Raw genomic sequence first — 23,255 nt, forward strand, 5'->3', positions numbered from 1 at the left:
ATATGTCAAAATCGATAATTAACGATACTTTTTCTTGAGGCTTTTATATTATACCTGGTTGTCATGAGTGGATGAAGAAACTTTCAGAAAGGCTAAACTACAGGATATAAGAAATGTAGGCACATTATTACACCACATGGGTATGAAAAATAATGAATATTATCTGCTAAGATTCACTAAACATATATCCAGGCTGATCAATTGAGGACATTTCCACTGAAGAGTCATGAAGTGTACATTCAATCGAAGTGTCATTGTGATTGTGTATCTTTTCAGTTATCAGGCAAGTTAAAGAGCATGATGAATGTTTGTAGTATAATGGTATAAATTCTTCTGATATCTTTCATGAAAGACATTCGGGAGTATGTACCACCTGCTTTGACATTGATTCCCAGGTGTATGAGTTGCTCCTCTGATTTTAGATCACATTGGTCCTCATCACTCAGCATATCCACATTGATATTGATACTTTTTATTTTGGTAATATACATATGATGCATAATATCTCTTTGTAATTTTATAACTGTATATTTTGTGGAAGCCTGTATTCCTATTTTCTTCAGTATATTTCCTCATGTTCCTGTCCCAAAGACATAATCTATAAAACATCAAATTCTACACTAGTACTGTTACGGGAATCAGGAGACCAGAGAGACCAATTGGTGGAACAGGAGGATTTCATTAAGGTGTGCACCAGTTCAACAGATTTGCATTCAAAGGCTGAGCTCTGAACAAAGACAAGGCTTGACTTTTTTTTTTTTTTTTTTTTGAGTTGGAGTTTCACTCTTGTTACCCAGGTTGGAGTGCAATGGCTTGATCTTGGCTCACCGCAACCTCTGCCTCCTGGGTTCAGGCAATTCTCCCTGCCTCAGCCTCCTGAGTAGCTGGGATTACAGGCACGTGCCACCATGCCCAGCTAATTTTTTGTATTTTTAGTAGAGACGGGGTTTCACCATGTTGACTAGGATGGTCTCGATCTCTTGACCTCGTGATCCACCTGCCTCGGCCTCCCAAAGTGCTGGGATTACAGGCGTGAGCCACCACGCCTGGCCCAGGGCTTGACTTTTATACACAAAATACAAGAGCAGAACAAAGGCAGTTTATCAAGCAATGACGAGCCTATAACTCAGGCTTACATACGACTTTTGCTATGTGACCTAGATGGCCGTTATCTAGGTTGCTGAAGAGCCTCACACAAGCTTATCTTGCATCCTTTGCTATGGCACCTAGATGGCTGCAATCCAGACTTGCTCAGACGTATCTCATGACCTTCACTGTGCTGCTTAGATGAAAAACAGAAAACTTGCAGTTATTAGCTATAGAGAACAAGAATACAAGAATCTATAAACTCATAAAACTTGCAGAGCAGGGTACAGTTCCACAGGAGGGGGAAGGACTCAGGGAAGTTTGCTTATACCAAAGGCAAGGAGGAAAATTTGTTTTTCTGCCCTCATCTCCTGCTTCAGTACAGGCAGGAGGATACAGCTTGATGCTAACACTGCATTAATGTATGGTTGGCTTTATCATAGTTACATATGATTGATTATATATCCATTTTGCTTTTCAGTGTCTTCTCAGAAACAACCGGCCTGGAAGGTAATGACTCTTTCATTTATATGTTGAATTACTAATTATATAATCTATGAAGTATATATTATTTATTGATTATTTTGTTTCTCATTCCATTCAGGCTATAAGTAAAAAGAAAGTTTCTCTTTCAAATATTGCCACAGGAATAACGGTTGTTGAAAAATCTGGAGCAGGTAATTTAGCAATAGATATTTAATGTCATGTGCACTAAAGATAGAAGAGGGCTTCCCACCCCTGAATAAATCAGCACGGGGCTCTTTGAAAATGCACATTCTGATTCAGCAGGCCTGAGATTCTGCATTTCTAGTACGTTCTCAGGTGATGCTGATGCTGCTGGTCCTTGGCCATGATCTGAATAGCCAGGTTATAGACTTCTGTACATTGAAATCAGGAAGAAGAACTATTGGAAAGCAGTTCAAGACATAAAAGGATCAGGGGACAGCATAATTTTGCTCTTATTTCATAGCATGTTTCATTGGAGAGGGGAAGGAGAAAGAGACGAAGTAATAGAAATTATAGATGTCTGATGGTACTGCTAAAACCAGAGGGAAGAAGTTGTCATAATAATCCATAAACTCTGTAGAATGAGAAGCAATGTGACCACTGATGTAATTATTTTCATCAAGAAAGAGGGATTACAAGGCAGGAAAGAGGGGAAGGAATAAGTTTTTTAGGTAATTTTGGGGCTTCTGCTGAGGAAACCTGGGTGAACTCACTTCAGATGTATTTAGAATATTTGCCTACCAGATTTGATTTCTGGCTTCTCCAATGACTACTGGAATCTGGAAGGAGTGTAGAATTGGGATAAACCACAGTGACTCATTATTCCTGTTTATTACTATCAGACATCAGAGATATATTTTTTATTAGTTATTCAGATGAGTTAAAATTTAATATGAAAGCATTAGGTTTTTTGCTAGCTTTTTTATTAAAATAGCTATTTAATGAAAATTCTTTATAGATTAAAGTGATACTCCAAACTAGACTAATTTTAGAAAAAAGTAATGTTGAATGCATTAACTGAATCCTAAAATGGTTACTTTCAATGAATATTGTACTGATTTCCAAATATAAAAGGTTATTAATATCTAATGCCTATAGCAATTCCATTTTGTATAAGTATGTATAATTTATTGTACTTTTTGATGGGGTTTATATATTTTATCTTCTTGCCATGAGTGGATGAAGAAACTTTCAGAAGGCTAAACTAGAGGATACAAGAAATGTAGGCACATTATTACACCACATGGTTATGATAAATAAGGAATATTATCTACTAGGATTCACCAAACATATATCCAAACGGCTCAATTCAGGACACTTCCACTGAAGAGATGTGAAGTATACACTCAACTGAAGTGTCATTGTTATTGTGTATCTTCTTAGTTATTGGGCAAGTGAAAGAGCATGATGAATGTTTGTAGCATAATGGTATAAATCCTTCTGATGTCTTGCATGAAAGATGTGCAGGAGTATGTACCACCTGCTTTGACATTGATTTCCAGGTGTATGAGTTGCTCCTCTGATTTTAGATCACATTTCTCTTATTAGCTTATCCACATTGATAGCAATACTTTCTTTTATTGATAGACATGGTGCATAATCTCACTTTTTAACTTGTAAGTATATGTTTTTTGAAGGCGGTATTCTCATTTTCTTCAGTGTATTTCTGTCATGTTACTGTCTCAAAGAAATAAACTAGAAAAACATGAAATCCTACACTAACACAAGCAAGAGTATTTAGTTTGATGCTAACACTCCATGAATGTATGATTGGCCTTACCGTATTCACATATGATTGATTATATATATATTTTTTTGCTTGTTAGAATATCCTGAAAATCTTCCCACCTTGAAGGTAATTACTCTTATATTTATATATTTAATTATTAACATCATATCCTATACAACATACATCATGTGCTAATCATTTTATTTTAAAACCCATTCAGGTTACAACTGAAAATAAAGATTCTGTTCTGAATATAGCCATCAAAATGAAGGATGTACAAACATCCTTGCCAGGTAAACTTTGCAATGCAAATTTAACTCTGGAAAGGAGTACATTAATCTATTTGTAATGCTCATAGTCTTTTCATTCTCAATTATTTTTTTTTATGTTTTATTTCAGGATTTCTTATAAATAATATAGCTGTTATCTTTTTTATGTTTTTAAAAATCAGATTTACACACATAAGGAAAGTATATTTTTAAAATATAAGGTTTTGTGTTGTTTTTTGAAAGGGAATTTCGCTCTTGTTTTCCAGGCTGGAGTGCAATGGCATAATCTTGCAACCTCTGCCTCCTGGGTTCAAGGGATTCTCCTGCCTCAGCCTCCTGAGTAGCTGGGATTAGAGGCATGCACAACCATGCCTGGCTAATTTTGTATTTTTAGTAAAGATGGGGTTTCTCCATGTTGGTCAGGCTGGTCTTGAACTCCTGACCTCAGGCGATCCGTCTGCCTTGGCTTCCCAAAGTGCTGGGATTACAGGAGTTAGCCACCACACATGACCTGAAAAATAAGGGTGTATTCAGATGTTTCTGCTTTTATATTTGGATACTCTGAAGTTTTTGATTTGGAATTTCAATAGTTTTTAGCAATTTAAAGAGATCAATTTTGATACTCTAAAATATTTGTTTTGCTTTAAAAGTCAATTCGAAGTATAGTTTTTATCTAATGAAATATTTTACTTGGTAACATATTTAACTTTTATAGGTTCTGGTCTGTTTTGTTACCCTTATTATATTAAGCCAATCAGATGTTTTGATTAGCACGGTGTGTGTCTGTGTATGTGTGTGTTACTTTATATATATATTTTTGTTTTTAATTTTAATGTGTAAATTGTATGTGCTTATGTTTATGGAATAAATGGGATATTTTGATAGAGGCATACAATGTGTAATAATCACATCATGGTTAATGGGTTATCCATCACCTCAAGCATTCACAATTTCTTTGTGCTGTCTTTTAATTTTTACTCCCTCAGTAATGCTAAAATGTACAAGTTATTGCTGACTGTAGTCATGTTTTTGTACTATAAAATGCTACATTTTATTTATTGTATCTAACTATAGTTCATACTTATTAAGCATCCTCATTTCCTACCACCCTCAAACCCTTCCTATACTGTGGTAACATTGATTTTATTCTCCATCTCCATGAGTTCTTTTTTTTTTTTTTTAAATGTTGCAAATTCCTTTACTGTTATCTTCCCCACCACTAGGATCATGTAGGGTCCAGTCTTTTTACTCCCTAACCCCTTTCCTGAAAAAGGTGCTACGTCCTTCCCAGATAGATGAGAGAGGGCAGGACTTCAGGCTGGATTCACCATTAGGCTCTCCCTCCCGCAGCCTGGAGCAAGGGAGGGAGGGGAGGTGATGGCCAGAGACGGATGGATGGGTGGTGGGCTGAGAAGAGGAAACTAGGAAGGGCAATTCCAGGCTCAGCCCTGTCCCTCCAGCTTTGCCTCTGGGTGTAGGGAAACAGACATGACTGACCGGGGCGAGGGCTGTGCCCAGGTGGGCCATGGCCACGCATCAGGTAGTCCAATAAACACCGTGGACTCCCAGCAAGGCTGCTGCCTGCTGTTTTGAGGCTGCTGTGGTTGCAGACTCCCCACTAGCCTTGGCTCCCTGTCAACAAGCCGAGGGTGGGAGCAGGAGGGAGGAGCAGCCCCTGCCTTAGAGGCCTCACAGGCTGCACCAAGAGAGCAGTCAGCCTGGGGCTGGGGCTGCCAGGGCTGGATCAGCCAGGGTGGCTGATCCAAACGTCATAGATGCTTTTATTGGGTGGCACCCCCTGGAAGAGGGTATCTAGATCCCAGAGCAGCCCTGGGGGCCCTCGGGTTTCAGAGATCACACCTCAGTAGGCAGGGCTGGTTGACGGTGGACACGGGACAGGAGGTGGGCGGTGGTGCCAAGGGCATTACATTGGGAGTGTAGATAGGCAAATAGGAGGTAGGCAGCTGCCCCCAGAGGGAGGCCCTGTGTCCCCCCCCGGACAGCCCCCCAGGAACTGAGGTGCCCTGTAGTAAGTGGAGAGGCCAGGCCCTAGGCTCTGGGGAGACGGTGGAGGGCCCGATGGCTCCCCCCTGGGAAGCCTCCCCCTCCACTCTTGTGGGGCCCGGAAGGGGGCAGAGGGGCCACAGAGGCCTCTCAGAGGAGGGCAGGAGTGGGGTGGGCACGGCCTCTTCCCCACTATTCTCCATGCCTGTAGGAACTGGGCTGCTCTGTGGAGCTAGCCCCGGCCAGGGTGCCCCCTCCCGGGAGACCCCTAGCGGGGACTTGATGCTGAAGCCCTCGCTGGGTGGCGGCAGGGGACTGGGAGGCCGATAGGGCCGGCCGTGCAGCACGTAGGGGCCCAGGTCCTTGGCGAAGGCTCCTCTCGCACCCCCGTTCTGCCAGCGCCTGCACAGGGCCGTGTTCTGCAGCCGTAGTGCCTCGGCTGGGATCAGACACGTCGACTACCCAAAAGTTGCCCTTGGCCTGGGGCTTTGCAGGGTCCTTGGGCACCTTGCGGAAGCATCGGTTGGAGGAAAGGTTGTGGCGAATGGAGTCTTTCCAGCCCTCGTATTCTTCCCTGAACAGAGGGAACACCGCCTGGACCTGACGGATGATGTGGGCCAGCTTCAGCCTGCGGGAGGGTGCGGCCTGAATCACCAAGGCAATCACGGCCAAGTAGGTGTAGGGGGCTTGTCATGTCGCAGGTACCTCTTCTTCCTCCTCTTAGGGGGCTGGGAGGGCGACTCTGCCTCTGGGGGCCGCAGACGGGAGCCGCTGCAGGGCCCCACGCAGGACCGTAGACAGCGTGGGCAGGGGCCTGGCCCCACTCGGTCAGCAAGGCGTCGTTCTTTCCCACAAGTCTTTGTTGTTGTTTTGAGACAAGGTCTCGCTCTGTTGCCCAGGCTGGAGTACAGTAGTGTCATCTGGGCTCAGTGCAGCCTCCACCTCCTGGGCTCAAGCAATCCTCCCGCCTAAGCGTCTCGGAACTACAGGTGTGCGCCATAGCGCCCGGCTAATTTCTCACTTTTTGGTAGGGACAAGGCCTCCCTATGTTGCCCAGGTTGGTCTCCTGGGCTCAAGCGACCCACCGGCCTCAGCCTCCTCCCAAAGTGCTGGGATCACAGACGTGAGCCACCGCGCTGGGCCTTTCCCTTAAGTCTTAAGGCACCCCTCTCCACTGGGGTCTCCTTGGTGGGGCGCTGGAGGCTCCCCGAGTTCTAACCGCTCCTCTCCGACCGCAGTGTCCCGGGCCGAAACCACCCCCAAAAGCTGCCACTCATTCCGCCGGCGTCCATCCGGTTGCCCACGATGACTCGGTTTTTTCCACCACCGTCCCAGGAGCCTTTGAGCACTCGCCGTCTCACCCAAGGCCCGAGGAGATTGCAGCCGCAGAGGGATCGCCTGGCCGCCCGCAGCCGACCCGATGAATTCTATTTTTTAAATTTCTCACAACCACAAAGGAGTGAGAACGTGTGAAGCTTTTCTTTCTTTGCCTGGATTATTTTACTTGACATAATGCCCTCCAGTTCCATCCATGTTATTCCGAATGAGAGGATTTCATTCTTTCATATGGCTGAGCAGTATATGTATCATATTTTTTAAATCCATTTGTCTGTTGATGTATACTTAGAGTGATTCCAAATTATGGCTATTGTGAGAAGTGCTGCAATAAACATGTCAGGGCAGATTTCTCTTTTATAATACTGATTTCCTTGCTTTTGAGTAGTTACCTAGCAATGGGATTGTTGGATCAAGTGGGTAGTTGTATTTTTAATTTTTTGATGACTCTCTATACTGTCCTCCATAGTGGCTGTACTAATTCACAATGCCACCTATGGTGTACAGGGGTTCCGCTTTCTCCACATCTTCACCAGCATTTCTTAATGCCTGTCATTTGGATAAAAGCCATTTTAAGTGAGGTGAGAAGATACCTCATTGTAGCTTTGATTTGCATGTCTGTGATGATTAGAGATGCTGAGAACCTTTCCATATACCTGTTTGTCATCTGATAGCAGTTCAAAACATGACAGAGTCAAAGCAGAAGTATCATTTTGCTATTATTTCTGAGCATCATTCTAGCCAGAGGGGAAGGAACAAAAATTTAGGAAATAGAAATTATACATGTAAGATACTACTGTTAAATAAAGAGGAAAGAAGGGGTGGGAATAATTCATGAAAGTTATATAGAAGTTTTGATATTAATCAAAGTAAATGTATTTGAACTAAGAAACTTTGATTTTAATAAGAAACCTATTTTTTTATAAGATCGCAATTCCATGAAAGTACCTTAGAGATAAGCATGATATATCAAATCAATTTTAGAAACAAAAAGTTATAGCATTCATTATTTGAATAACAAAACTGATATATTCAGTGAATATTGCACTGATTTTGAAGTATAAAAAGTTATTAATAAGTCTGAAAATTAAATTTTTCATTTTTGGCTATTATTTACACATTGAAACTTATTATACACTATTTTGATGTTTTTAAAAATCTTCTTGCATAAGTGGATCAAGAAACTTTTTGACAGGGCCAAACTGTAGGATATGAGCAATGTAGACATAGTAGTAGCCCACCTGAGAATGAAAAAAAAATGAATAGTTCTTTTGTTATTCTGTCTATCTAAGCTGTGTAATTTTAAACAGTTTCTTTGATGAGAAATAAATTATATATTTATTGGAAGTGTCCTCACAACTTTGTACTTCCTAAATAATAGGAAAAATAGTTGAAAATAATAAGTACTTGTAGCATAATGGTATAATTGAACCTGATGGATTGCATTAAAGACAGACCATAGCATCCTCCCATCAGCTTTGACACTTATTCTCTCAGGATCATGATTTGCTATTCTTATTAAAGAGTATTTTTCTCATTATCAGTCAGCATGTTTACATTGGAATAGATACAGTGTTCTATTTTAATTATAGTTAGTTGAGACATAATCTCACTTTTGAAATCTTAACTATATATATTTTTAAAACCTATATTAAATAAAACTGTTTATCTGAGGAAAGATAGCCAGAATCAAGGAAGACTTCACGTAGCTGTCTGAGTCTTTCATCTTTTAAGAAAGATGAGAGAAATTCATCAGAATAGTTGAGGAAAATATTTAGGATATAAAGAAGAGACTGCACATTGATGAAAGTGTAAACAGTAGCAGTCATTTTGGAAATCATTAATAATGAACAGCAGGCTCAGTGTGTTGTTATAAAGCTACTATTAAGAAGTAAAGAACAATGTACTGTTACTTTTATCTGTTTCTACCAGATTTTTACCTTTTGTTTTATTTCTGATGGTTTTGTTCATTGATGTTGGATGGATGAATTTCTGAGTGAATCTTTGACAATGTTTGTATGGCTCGAACCTGTTGACATCTAGTGCCTCCCCAAGTGGTTTGCTGAAGTTTTGGAGGATTAAAAGCATTTCTTAAAGAAGTAAATATTATACTAAAGATTAACCTTCATTTAAACTCTCAATTTATAAAATAATTTTATTTTTTATTTTTAGAAAGACTATGGCTTTTATCTAAATGTTCTGTGTAGCTCATTTTAACTAAATATATAATTTTTTTTTTTAGCAGAACAAGACTTAAAAATGGCATCAGAGGGAGAGCAAAAGAGGTTTGAAGAATATGAAAATAACCAGCCATGGGTATGTAAAAATTTAAAATCAATAGATTAGACCAAATATCTGGTTTAATCTTGTTTTCCTTGCTTTGGTAATATAGCATATTCCAAGTGAATTTACCTTTGGATTAGCCTTTTAGTATCAGTTGATTGTAATTTAATATTCCATTTAAAAAACATTTTAACTAGTCATAGAACTCAAAATAGTGTTGGAATCTATAGTAACTTATATCTAATCTTTACTCTTGGAATTGAGTTAAAAGTTCCTGATATTGTTTGCACTTCTATTTTTATAACTTCCTATTATAATAAAGAAGGTACATCAAATATTGAATTGCAATTTGAAGCAATAGAAATTATGAACAATTTAACACTGATGACCGCTTTATTGGATTCTAAAGGAGTAATTCTTGCTAGTGGTTCAAACTTTGCAGTTTTTTCTTTTATTGCCAGTCATACCAAAGTTAAGAATTTATTTTCCCTTGTGATCTCCGACTTTAGCTACTATGTTCAGGAAGAGAATGGATCATAAAGTCAACTCAGCTGTCTATCAAGAGAATCATATCTTGCAGAACGGCATCTTTGGCATTAGTGTACAAACAATAACTTCCTGCTGTATTTCAATATAGGAAATCTGTAAATATTATTAAATGTATTAAATCCACTGTCATTAGTGGACCTTAGAACTTAAGCCTATAATCTATATAAATATATAACACTGTCAATCATATTACAATACATAATTAGCATTAAAATGTAAGAATTTGCTTTTCTTACTGGTGTTGATTTTGGCTCCTAATAATTTAAAGTTTGCCTAATCATTTAGTAATGTTTGGAAAAACACTCAAGTGTACACTGTAGGTATAGTGATAAAATCTTTTTAAGTGGTGGTGCCTTTGTAGTACCACTGGTCATCTCATAATTCATTTTTGGTAAATTTAACACATAATGAATTAGTCAAGTTTAGTCCAAACAAACAGTGACAAATGAAAGTTTCATGGTTTATGTTTTTCACCTATTTTAGGCTATTCCAAATTATTTTTCACTTCTTAGTTACAATCCAGTGATGTGGGAGTAGGTAAACATAGATTAAGAAGTTTAATATTAAATTCTAATTATTTTTTAATTTTTCTCGTTTTACACTTAATTATTTAAAGTTATTTTGAAAACACACACTCAGAAAAGTCATCTGAGAAACAAAACTAGCAAATTACTCTTCCACTGTTGCATGTGCAAAAATTGTCTCAACAACTAGTAGTGAAAAAGTGTTGTGATAGAAAGGACTTCTTTATATATGCAGAACTTTCTTGTATGCAGAAGTATGAGAGAATGTGGATCAAACAAGACAAATTAGGGTGAAAAAAGCTTTAAAATTCATCACAAATAAAGCAGAGTTTGGTGAAAATTACAAAACTGCTTGTATTGAGGAAGAGTGACTACATGGTAACTCTACAGGAAGAACAAACTTAAGTAAATACCCTCAGATTTGACAAATGATTCACCTGATTGTCAGAAAAGTGATGTGTCTGGCATGTCTGTCTCTGTAGTAGTCCAGGTATTTCCTGAACAAAAATAACCCAGTCTCAAAAATGCCTTTCTATCTCATTCATACTCTGGGTCCCCAGAATATGCTTGCCAGTCACCTTCTAAGCTTTATTTAAATGGAAATTAAAGTAGACTGTGAAAATGACCACAAACCAGATACTGAACATGTTTTTAACCCAGACCAGGAAAATTGTTATAATAATACGAAAAGTACAAAAGCAAGAAATCAAGAAGTAGTTATGGTTGAAATAAATGAAGACTAATAGGTTGTTAGGCAAATGACAAAAAAATAAGAACCAAAGTACCGCTAATTGGAAATTAAACATCAGACATATACCTCAGTTTAGTGATTCAAAAAACCTTTTAGATATGTGGCTTACCTGCTTCAAAAAAATGAAGCATGTGATAATAATAATAAAAAAAAAGATCATAGTCTTTTTGTTGTTACAAACACAATGATTCAAAACCAATACAGAATTTGTTCCAGAAGCCATTATATGACAACCGTAGTGCAAGAAAAGTATAAAGGCATACAACTTTAATTAGAAAATGTGCATTATTCTCCACCACATGATGACAGAACATCAACAGTATGTCTAGAAGTGGAATTAAGTGATACATGCGTAGATTTAAGAATGAGGTAAGCATATTACAAGTAAAGTAGAGTTCCTGGCTTTGGAGAAAGTTCAACTTCAAAAAGAATTAGAGGGTCACTTGATGCTGCTCTTTTTTCTCTTCACCAATTATTTGATCCATTTGAATTTTTTATTTATGAAAATTTTATTTATGAAAATCTCCTGTGTAGAATGAGGTTATCTAAATACTTATTGTATGTAGAAATAGATTGTTTCTGCAGTTGAAATGATACAAGCTCAGGAAGACATTATCCTAATCCTGGTTCCTTAATTAACTCAAGTCTCTCTGTCAGTTTTCTAAATGGCATAGGGACTGGGAAACTAATTTATCCATATATACCATGTGACTTTCTGAACAAGTGTCAACATAAAGGAAATTGCTAAAAAAAAAAATACTGTGTTTGTGCTAGTCGAATAATTCCCACTTCTCTACATTTAGTATATGTTATAACTATTTTGGGGACATTTTGAAACAGTGTTATTTATTTTCCAGATGAAAAACCAAATACATTTTAGGGATGACCTTGATGGCATAATTCAGTCATCTCAAATAGCCTCAGAGGATGATGACTCTCTTTCCTCTAATTGTAAGAAAGTTATATTACTCATTGATAAACATGGAATGCAGTGTAAAGGTAGGATAATGCATAAATATAAGGCTTTTTTCTATTCTATAGCAGTGTATGTACACACTGCTTACCACTGTACCATAGAGTGCTGATATGTTATAAGAATGTTCATTTCAGAAATATGCCTTAAGAATGAGAACTACTGTATCTTGTACACTCTCAGCTAAAGAGCTATGATCATTTCACTGTACCTTTATCAGTGTGAATGGCACTCCCAATGTGTTTGTTTACTCTGCTTCTCTTTTGTGCCTTTACCCATTTACCCATGGTCAGGTTACCATTTCCTCCCACCTGAAATACTGTGGTAACCTTATAACTGTCCTTCCTACTATTCCACCTTCCAAAACCATGGCCTGTTCTGCAATCATAATTATATAGTTGTAAAAAATCAATACTGATCATGTTACCTGCTTGCTGAAAACTCAGCTGCCACTTATTGCAGTAAGGTACAGATCTCAATCCTCTAGCTTTGCACTGCATCATTGCATTCCTTTCTCGGTATCACAGCCAGTGCCTTAGGTGTTTGCTCCCATAATCAGTAGCTTTAGTGTGAAATAATTGATATATGATAAAGTGCACACATGTAAAAGGTACCATTTGATAAGTTTTAACAGATGTATACACTTGTGAAACTTATTACCATCAAGATAGTTAACATATATCCATCACCCACTAAAGTCTCCTCACGCCCCTTTATATTCCTGTTTTTAAAAACTGCAAAATGGTTTTCCAAAATATTTGTACTATTTTCCCTTCTCATCAGCAGCAAATGACAATTCTGCTTGCCATGTTGTCACACTACTGCTGTATTTATTTATTTTTTTAATTTTAGCCATTCTGATGAGTGTGTATTATGTATATTAATATGGGTTTAATGTACATAATCCTCATGACTAAAAATGTTGAACATCTTTCCATGCGTTTATTTGCCATCTATATATCTTCTTTGGCGAACTGTCTTTTCAAATCTTTTGCCATTTAAAAAATAGGTTGATGTTTACTTACTTGTTGAATTTTAGTAATTCTGTATGTATTTGGATACTGTTACTTTTTAGCTACTTTTTTATAAGGATATTTTTCCAGTTTTGGGGTTCACCTTTCACTCACTTTGTAGTATCTTTTGAAGAGCAGAAGTTTTAATCGTGATGAAGTCCAATTTAATTGTTGAATTACAGATTTTGCATTTTGTGTCAGATGTAAAAAGTTTGCCTAGCGCAAGGTAACAAAGATTTTTTCCTATGCTTTATTCTAGAAATTTTATAGACTTGGGTCTTATATGTAAATCTATGCTCCATTTTCAGTTTCCTTTTGCAGATGGAGTAAGGTATGGATTCAAGTTCACTTTTTGGATATGAACATCCAATTGTTCTAGCACCATATGTTGAAAAGGCTACCCTTTCTCCACTGCATTGCCATCCTGCCTTTGTCAAACATAAGCTGGTTGCATATGTGTTATCTATTTCTGAACTCTCTGTTGAGTTTTATTAATTTCCAGGTGCTCCTCAAATTGTGGTAAACCCATTGTAAAGTCAATAGTCAAACCACCTTAAGTTGGGGATTGTCTGTGTTTGACTTTCTTTTTACAAGTTGAGCATCACTAATTTAAATATCCCAAATCTGAAATACTCTAAAACCCAAAACTTTTTGATTGCCAACATGGATGCCACAGTGGAAAAATTCCACATCTGACCTCATGTATACAAATGTTGTTTCATGCCCCTAATCATTAAGAGTCATGTTTTGCGTGTGTGTGTGTGTGTGTGTGTGTGTGTGTGTGTGTGTTTCTTCATGGTTCTTGTATGAATTCTAATTAAGAGACATTACATTCAGAATTATAGCACTCATAGTGATAATTTTCAGAAGACTATAACAGCTTCTTTGCCACTTAAGGAATACAGAGGGTGCAGCTGTTGGTACCTGAATGAATTCTTAAATAAGTGACTACTACCACTCTAATTTTCCTAGTTGTAACTCTGTTACAGGTTACTGACCACAAGTCCATGTTCCAGACATTCTTTGCCAACACAGATTAATTACAAGACAGCCACCCCCAAAGTCTTAGGGTGAATTGGGAAAGGGCCGGTTAAATGAGGAAACAGGCCATTCCTTGGCAAAAGTTTGCAGTTTTCTTTCCCAATACATCTTCTTTTTATTGAGAACTTCCATTTTTATCCTGTGTTCCTCCTCTGCCATCTCACACTCTCGCTCTATCTGCTGGATTTTGGCCACATGCACCTCATTCATTTGTATCAGCTGCAGTTGTAAGATGGACATTTGTTGATGGTGTTCTTCCTCATGCATCTTTTTTAAAGCACCTTCTTGAGAGGTTTTGCTCCTGTAGTTTTTATTGGCTGTTATTCTGACACGAGAGGGTTCAGGTTGACAGGTCTCCTCACATACTGGAAAATGTATGAACTCTTTCTCATCATCGCACAGTTCTCTATTTGAAACAGCAAATGATTCTTGGGCCACCGCGTCGGGGTGGTATTCGGGCTCCTCCTCGGGGGGCTCTGCAGGAAGTAGAGCTGCTCCTGAAGCATGCTGGCGATCTTCTCCTTCCCTAGGACGTGAGTACTCAGCATCCGGCTGACGCTCCGTTTCACCTTCTCTCTCCTTTCATGGGCCGTAATTATTTTGGTCCGAGCTTTTATGTTCTCCCAGCACTTCTTCAGCTGTTTGAAATCCCGCAGGGACACGCTCAGCTGAGAGTTGTATTCGTGGGCCAGCGCCTGCCAGGTACGCTGCTTAAGGGCAATAGTTCCCGCATCACTTTTCTTACATTGCAGCACATATTTGTACTTTTCTACTAAAGCCAGCAGGATGCTCTTTTCCAATTCTGATAAGTATTTGGCAGGCTTTATAATTTCGTTGTTTTGCATTTTCCACTATATTTCTCATGGCCGCTAACTATCCGAGTCCCATCGCGGCGCGCGGAGGCGGCCGCCCGGCGCCCGGCTTGCAGAGCAGGGGTCGCAGTGGCGCGGCCCGAAAGCCCGCCATGCCGGCCCCCCGCCCGCGGCCCCCGTGCGCCCGGCCCGCCCTCCCCACCCACGACCCCGCCCCGCTGCGGCCCGCCGGAAGGGGAGCCTCCTACCTGCAGCGGCGGCGCGGCGGCTGCAGCGACCGGGGGAGGGGCCGGCGAGGCGCGAGCGCGAGCGGCCTGGGCTCCTCTCTCCAAAAGTCATGTTTAAAATTACCTTCAGTCTTTGTGTATAAGGTACATATGAAAAATAAGTGTATTTTGTGTTTAGATTTGGGTCCTATCCACAAGATATCTCACCATGCTTATGCAAATATTCCAAAATCCAAAATCTGAAAAACTTCTAGTCCAAAACATTTTGAATAAGGGATACTCAACCTGTACCTGTGGCATACTGTTTTGGTTAATGTTGATTTATAGTAATTCCTGAAATGATTCCTCTAATTTTGTTCTGTTTTGACAATGCTAGATCCTTTGCATTTTCACATGAACTTTAAAATCAGCTTATCAATAAAATAAAGACTGCTTGCTTGTTGGAAATTAGGTTGGGATTGTGTCATATTTGTAGATTAATTTGGGGAGAATTGACATCTTAACAATAGTGAATCTACTCCTCAATAAAGTGTGTGTCTGCTTTTATAGAGGTAATATTAAATTTTCTCAGTAATATTTTTTAGTTTTTATAGGTCTTCCCATATTTTATCAGATTTATGTGTATTTCATTTTTAATGAAGTTGTAAATTATAGTTTAGTTAGTGTAGATGTATTTGACTTTATACAGGTTGAGCAACGCTAATCTAAACATACATTTTTATAAAACTAAAAATGTTTAAAATTTTTAATTTGATGGTTTATTGCTGGCATATAGAAATACAGTTGATTTTTCTATGTTGAATTTGTATCCTTCAATCTTGTTAAACTCACTTATTAGTTCTGGCACGTTCTTGGTAGATTTGATCAGGTTTTCTACGTAGACAAAAGGTTGTCAAACCTTTCTTTCTCAAACTACCCTTTTACTAAGGATGGTAAATATTTTAGACGTGTCAAAGGGGTCTCTTTTGCAGCTGATAAACTCTGGCATTGTGGTATGAGAGCAGCCATAGACCATCTATAAATTAATGAATACAGCTGGGTTCCAATAAAAGACAAGAAGCTGGCCCACAGGTTGGGGTTTACCCATACCTATTGTATGGCCATGGTTATGTATAAAGACTATTTTCTTTCTTTTTTTTTTTAAGCGTGGATGCCTCTTATTTCTTTTTCTTTTCTGACTGTATTAACTAGAATCTTCAGAACAATGCTACCTACAAGTGGTGACAGCAGACATTCCCTTGTTGTTCCTCATCTGACGGGAAATGCATTCCATTTTTCACTATGCTGCATGTTAGCTGTAGATCCATCATAGGTGTTGCTTATCATGCTGAGGAAGTTCCCTTGGATTCTTATGTTCTTGAGTGTTTCTGCTTTAAAACATCAGGAGTGAATTTTATCAGATGCCTCTATCTGTTGGAGTGATCCTATGGGTCTTTTACTTTGTTATATGGTAAATAATTATGATTTTTTGAGGTTAAGCTAACGCTGCATTTCTAGGATAAACCTCATTTGTTTATGATATATTATCTTTTTATTATACTGTTGGATTCAATTTACTAAAGTCTCATTTAAAATTTATTATAAAGGTTTTTATTTTTTAGGTACCATTTTTATGTTCCCAGCAAAATTGAGAGGGAAGTTCAGACATTTTTTTGTATACCCCCACCCCAGCACATATGTAGCCTCCCTCATTACCAATATCCTTCACCATAGTGGTAGTTGCTATGATAGATGAGCCTAAATTGACATATCACAATTACTCAAAGCCCATAATTTGCATTGGGGGTTCATACTTGGTACTGTACATATGTGGGTTTGGACAAAGGTACAATCCTCTGCACTCTGCCTATGTATCCTTTCCTGCCATCCCTAACCCTTTGGCACCTTTTTACTTTATCCATAGTTTTGCCTTTTCCTGAGTTTCATACAGTTGGAATCATACATTAAGTAGCCTTTCCAGATTAGCTTATGTCAATAGGTAATATGCATTTAAGGTTCCTTCACATATTGTCATAGATTGATTGCTCATTTCTTTTTCACATAAAGTGATATTCCACTGTATGACTGTTTAACCACAGTTTATTCACTCAGCTATTGGAGGATGTCTTATTTGCATCACAAATTGGTTGAAGTTTTACATTCATGTTCATGACGGAATTTGCTTGTTGGTAATACTATTTTCTGGTTTTGGTTCAGAGTAAAGCTAACATTACAAACTGAGTTAAGATATATTTCTGTTTTGTTTGTTTGTTTGTTTGTTTTTTTGGTGGGGGTAGTTTTTGTACAGTTGTATTATTCCAGAAATGTTTTGAGAATTCACCAGCATAGTTAGCTAGGTCCGAAGTTTTCTTTTAGGAAGGTTTTCAGTTATAACTTAACTTTCTTTTATAGATATGGGAAATTCAGGTTATCTACTGCTTCTTGTTTGAGTTTTGCTAATTTTCATTTTTAAAGGAATTTATTAATTTTATCTAAGTTGTCATGTTTATTTACATAGAAATTATAATATTGTTATATTTTTATTATCTATAGAATCTGTAATAATGTCTCATTATTTCTGAAATTAGTCATTTGTTTTATTTCTTTTTTCTGAGCAGCCAGGCTAAATGGAGTTTTATCACATTTATTGATCTCCTCAAAGTGTTTTGTGTTGTTGACTTTCTCTATTGTTTCTTCTGAAGCCAACAGTATAACAAAATACCATAGATTGAGTCAAACAATGGAAGTTGATTTCTCGCAGTTGTGGAGTCTGCAAAGTCCAAGATCAAGATGCATTGGATTTGGTGTATGGTTAGGGACCACATCCTGGTTCACAGATGCATTCTTTTTCTCTGTCTTCACTTGGCAGAAGGCGTGAAGGAGCTCTGGGGTCTGTTGTATAGGAGCCCTAATCCCATTCATGAGGGCTTGGCTCTCATGACCTAACTACCTATAAAAATCCCACCTCCTAATACCATCGCCTCTGTGATTGGCTTTCAGGATATAAATTTTGGGGAACACAAACATTCAGACCACAGCCGATGTTTATTATTTCCTTTCCTCTGCTTGCTTTGGGTTTAATTCACTCTTCTTTTACCTAGCTGCTTAAGGTAGAAGTCAGGGTCATTGATTTGAGACTCTTCTAATATAGACATTCAGCAGTGCTAACATTTGTATTCAAGTACGGTTGTAGCTGCATTCCACAAATTCTGACACATTGTATTTTCATTTTTATTCAGTTCAGAATATTTTCTAATTTCTATTTTTCATTACTTCTTTGACCCAGGATTATTTAGATGTGTGTTACTTAGTTTCAAATATTTGAGTGTTTCTCAGAGTTATTTTTCTTATTGGTCTTTAATCTGATTGATTTGTGGTCAGGGCATATACTTTGTATGACTTCAATCCTTCTGACTCAGTCCTTTAATTGAGAATTATGGTATGGCCTAAAATATAGTCTATTTTGGTAAGTGTTCCATTGGTACTTGAGAAGCATAGTGTTGTTCAAGTCTGTTTATTCTTGCTGATTTTCTGCCTTCTTGTTCTATCACTTATTGAGTAAAGGGTATTGAAACCTCAGGTTACTTAGAAATTGTCTATTTCTTTTTGTAGTTCTATCCACTTTGGCCTCATATATTTTGAAGCTGGCTTGTTTTTAGGGGTATAAACACTTAAGATTGTTATGTTTTCCCTCATTAACTGATCCTTTTACTATTGTGACATGACCTTTTGTTATTTATTGCTGGATTTTTTTTTTTTTTTTTTTGCTATAAAATCTACTTGGTATTAATACAGCCACTCCCACTCAGCTGCCTCTGGCAAGTGTTAACATGTATCTTTTTCCAACCTTCTAACTAATTTGTGTCTTTACATTTAAAGTGCATTTCTTATAGGCAGCATGTAGTTGGGTCTTGCTTTCTTACTGAGTCTGGCAGTCTGCATTTGAGTTGAGGTTTTTAGACAAGTGTCATTTATAATGTGATTATTGATATAGTCATGTTTTTCTGTCATCATGCTGTTTGATTGCTATTAGTCCCAGCTGTTATTTGTTCCCCTTCTTTTTCTCCTTTCTTTTAGATCAGTCAGCTATATTTTATGATTCAATTTTATATATTTTTGGGTTTATTAGAGATAACTGTTTTGCTATCTTAATGTTTACTTTAGGATTTTTAGTATATAATTTTAACTTATCACAGTCCACCTTCAAGTAATATTATACATCGTAGATGGTATAAAAGATGACAATGATACACTTTCATTTTTTTCTGTCCCAGACACTTCTTTCCTGAATCTGTGGGATTATGGTTTATATTAAGGTTGGAACATGTTTGTCCATTTTTTCTTTAATTTTTTTTTCTGTCCCCTCTTTTTTATTTGCGGAGTTATCTATATTAGCTGCTTGAAAGTTTCTCACAGTTTATTGTGTCAAATTTAGGAATCTTTTCCTTTGTTATCCCTAATTTGTCTTTTTTCCATCCACTGTAGTTTTTACCTCTGAAAATGTAATTTGCATCTTTGCAAATATGGTTTCGGTTTTTTGTTTTTATTTTTGTTTTTTTTTTTTTTGAGACGGAGTTTCGCTCTTGTTACCCAGGCTGGAGTGCAATGGCGCGATCTCGGCTCACCGCAACCTCCGCCTCCTGGGTTCAGGCAATTCTCCTGCCTCAGCCTTCTGAGTAGCTGGGATTACAGGCACGCGCCACCATGCCCAGCTAATTTTTTGTATTTTCAGTAGAGATGGGGTTTCACCATGTTGACCAGGATGGTCTCGATCTCTTGACCTCGTGATCCCCCCACCTCGGCCTCCCAAAGTGCTGGGATTACAGGCGTGAGCCACCACGCCTGGCCCGGTTTTTTTTTTTTTTTTTTAATAGCTTCCATGCCTTCACTTACTCTCTTGAGTTTTATTTGGAGTACAGCGATTTACTTATAATCTTTCCGTTTTTGCTGTTAGATTTAGGGTAATTCCTCACTCCTGAGGCAAGACCTTTCTGATTATTCATTGTCCTGTGAAGTATGAGGGTTTTTTAGCCTGGCTCATGGGAATAGACCCTCTTCCAGGCATGGTGTGAACCCCAGAAATAATTTCTGATAATCTTAAGTGTTTTTTTTTTTATTTTCCATTGTTCTGAGGAAGTTTCCTAGCACACAAGGACTTTTCATTACTCTCCTGAATACTCAAATGGGAATCTCTGCACATCTTCAGGATTTGTTTCCTGTACTGCTTTCTTCTCTCCAGTGTTCTGTCCTGTCATCTCTATCTGCTTTAGTTTTACTAGCCTCTCAGCTTCATCACCCCAGCTCTGTGTCAGATTTTCTCCCGTTGTCATGGCCTGGAACCTCTGTCAAAACTCTGTTAAAAGAGCTGGGACATTTATAAGGCCTGCTGTATTTGTTTTCTGCCTTTCAGTGATCACCTACCATCTTCATTGCCTGAAGTCCACTGTGTTGAAAATCATTGTTTAATGTATTTTGTCTGTTTTGTTTTTATATTTTTTTAGGTAAGAAGAAAAATCAGTACCTGTTCTCCATCAGGGCTAGTAGCAGATTGCAGCAGAGCTTCATCACCTGCTGCAAACTGGTCAGAATGCTTTGCTTTCCTCTTTGCCTATTTCCTTCTCATCCTTCATTTCTCCGTGTAGCCATCTCTTCCTCAGGGAAATCTTCCCTGGGTGAAGTATAGATCAAATTATCTTATGCAATCATATAACTATGTTTTTTTTTTCACAGTACCTATCTGAGTTTATAATTGTCACCTTTTATCTTGGTTCTTCACTGTACTTTAAGCTAAAACAAGAGCAGAGGTGTTCTCTTATCTGCAGAGCTTACTATAATGTCTTCCACCTTGTAGGCATTCAATATGTACATATTTGTTCAGTGTATGAATCAATGCTTGTTAAAATGCACAGTCCTTTATATCAAAAAATCTACTCATGTATTTTATCTCTACTTTGTTTTTTCCTGTTTACAGATTGTGTTCACCTATTAAAAATTAAAAATGCAATTTATTTACGTGAAAGATCAATAGAAAATCACTGTGAGCGACTTACAGGAAAAATTCAAAAAATGAAAAATAAGATTAGTATACTACAAAAGAGACTATCTGAAGAAAAAGAAATAATATCACAGTTAGAGCATGAAAAACATGAATGGGAAAAAGCACTCTGCAGTTTGAGGTATGACATTCTAGTTTTTAAGAAATGTTTGAGTTATTTATTACTAAGGATGTATAAGGAGAATTTTTGTAATCGCTGATTTTCTTTCTAGGATTTAACAGGAAAGAAAGCTTCTTAATCATGTGGAGTGCGAAATTCTTCAATATAGTATCACAAGTTCTTTTTTTTTTTTTTCTTTTTTTGAGACGGAGTTTCGCTCTTGTTACCCAGGCTGAAGTGCAACGGCGGGATCTCGGCTCACCGCAACCTCCGCCTCCTGAGTTCAGGCAATTCTCCTGCCTCAGCCTCCTGAGTAGCTGGGATTACAGGCACGCGCCACCATGCCCAGCTAATTTTTGTATTTTTAGTAGAGACAGGGTTTCACCATGTTGACCAGGATTGTCTCGATCTCTTGACCTCGTGATCCACCCGCCTCGGCCTCCCAAAGTGCTGGGATTACAGGCTTGAGCCACCGTGCCCGGCCAATATCACAAGTTCTTAATTGTGAATACTTCCCTAATAACTAAATGCATATTCTTTTAAATCGTAGTTTTAATGAGTGTATAGAATTTTACCCTATGGAAATGTCATTATTTAATTGACAAATTGAATTTTAGGTTTTAAAAAGTTTTTGTATTAATGCTGCAAAGAACATTTTTTACATATACATGGTTTTCTACATTTCTAATTATTTACTTTCAGTAAATTATTCTGGTTAAAGCATAGAAACTTTTTAAAAAAGATCTTTGATCAAAGTTTCTAAATTGTTCTTAAGAATGTTTATATTAATTTATAATTGAATCAACAGAGCATGAAATAGATATTTTTCTCTTCCCAGAACAATTATTTAAAAAATTATCGGCCAGGTGTGGTGGTTCATGCCTTTAATCCCAACACTTTGGGAGGCTGAGGCAGGTTTATCACAAGGTCAGGAGTTTTAGATCAGTCTGGCCAACATAGTGAAACCCCATCTCTACTAAAAATACAAAAAATTAGCTTTGTGTGGTGGTGTTTGCCTGTAATCCGAGCTACTTGGGAGACTGATGCAGGAAAATCACATGAATCCAGGAGGTGGAGGTTGCAGTGAGCTGAGATCATGCCATTGCAGACTCCCTCTCAAAAAATAAACAAACAGGCCGGGCGCGGTGGCTCAAGCCTGTAATCCCAGCACTTTGGGAGGCCGAGGCGGGTGGATCACGAGGTCAATAGATCGAGACCATCCTGGTCAACATGGTGAAACCCCGTCTCTACTAATACAAAAAATTAGCTGGGCACGGTGGCGCGTGCCTGTAATCCCAGCTACTCAGGAAGCTGAGGCAGGAGAATTGCCTGAACCCAGGGGGCGGAGATTGCGGTGAGCCGAGATCGCGCCATTGCGCTCCAGCCTGGGTATCAAGAGTGAAACTCCGTCTCAAAAAAAAAAAAAAAAAAAAAAAAATAAATAAATAAATAAACAAACAAAAATTATCATTTTATTCTTAATATGCGGGGAATAAAAAGTAAAATGGAAAGTGATTACTGATTAGCTTATTCATCATCTCTCTCTGCTACATAGATAAAATTAATTCAAAGTTCTATGCTGAAGACACAGATTATTCTTTATTGTTTAAATATTAGATCTTGTGTTGTTTTAAAACAGATTTTAAAATTGTTTATAAAATATATACTAATCAACAGGATAGGTTGAAAATGTTACCCAAAAAGCAATCTTAAAAAGTGTAGGGTAACATATTAGATTCTTAATCTAGTCTTGGATTACAGCAATCTGCTGATACATTTTTCATAAAGACATCTGAAAGTGCTATCGTACAATGTAAATTATGCTAAGGGATACCTGCAATGTTTCATGAAGATGAAAATTTATTTCTAGTGAATGTATTGACTTATTTATAAAAAGTAACTTCATTTTAATTAGTTAACTGTAAATGATCCATTCTAATTGAGGAGTAATTACTGTGTGAAAAAAGATAATTTTTATCTTGCAACTTTACTGAATAATTTTCAACATCCCTTTTAAT

General features: G+C 37.8%; 1 protein-coding gene and 2 pseudogenes across 11 annotated transcripts in view; 1 reads left to right on the top strand and 2 right to left on the bottom strand.

Annotated features, from left to right (window-relative positions):
* Window positions 1-23,255, top strand: part of LOC135272713 (ankyrin repeat domain-containing protein 36B-like) — a 175,769-nt gene that overhangs the window by 140,527 nt on the left and 11,987 nt on the right. For all 11 annotated transcript variants that reach the window (XR_010340705.1, XR_010340706.1, XM_064371293.1 and 8 more), the window contains exons 22-28: window positions 1,568-1,596; window positions 1,691-1,763; window positions 3,420-3,448; window positions 3,543-3,615; window positions 9,173-9,246; window positions 11,895-12,036; window positions 21,054-21,258. Coding sequence is in view for 9 of the 11 variants with exons in the window: in XM_064371293.1 (XP_064227363.1) it covers window positions 1,568-1,596; window positions 1,691-1,763; window positions 3,420-3,448; window positions 3,543-3,615; window positions 9,173-9,246; window positions 11,895-12,036; window positions 21,054-21,258 (625 nt within the window). In the remaining 2 variants the exon portion in view is untranslated. The remainder of the gene's footprint in view (window positions 1-1,567; window positions 1,597-1,690; window positions 1,764-3,419; window positions 3,449-3,542; window positions 3,616-9,172; window positions 9,247-11,894; window positions 12,037-21,053; window positions 21,259-23,255) is intronic.
* On the bottom strand, window positions 5,516-6,515 carry LOC135272746 (forkhead box protein H1-like; annotated as a pseudogene).
* LOC135272715 (myb/SANT-like DNA-binding domain-containing protein 3) lies at window positions 13,911-14,933 on the bottom strand (annotated as a pseudogene).

Source organism: Aotus nancymaae, unplaced genomic scaffold (genome assembly GCF_030222135.1).
Source record: "Aotus nancymaae isolate 86718 unplaced genomic scaffold, 86718_ANA_hifiasm-v0.15.2.pri h1tg000131l, whole genome shotgun sequence".
Classification (NCBI taxonomy): Eukaryota; Metazoa; Chordata; class Mammalia; order Primates; family Aotidae; genus Aotus; species Aotus nancymaae.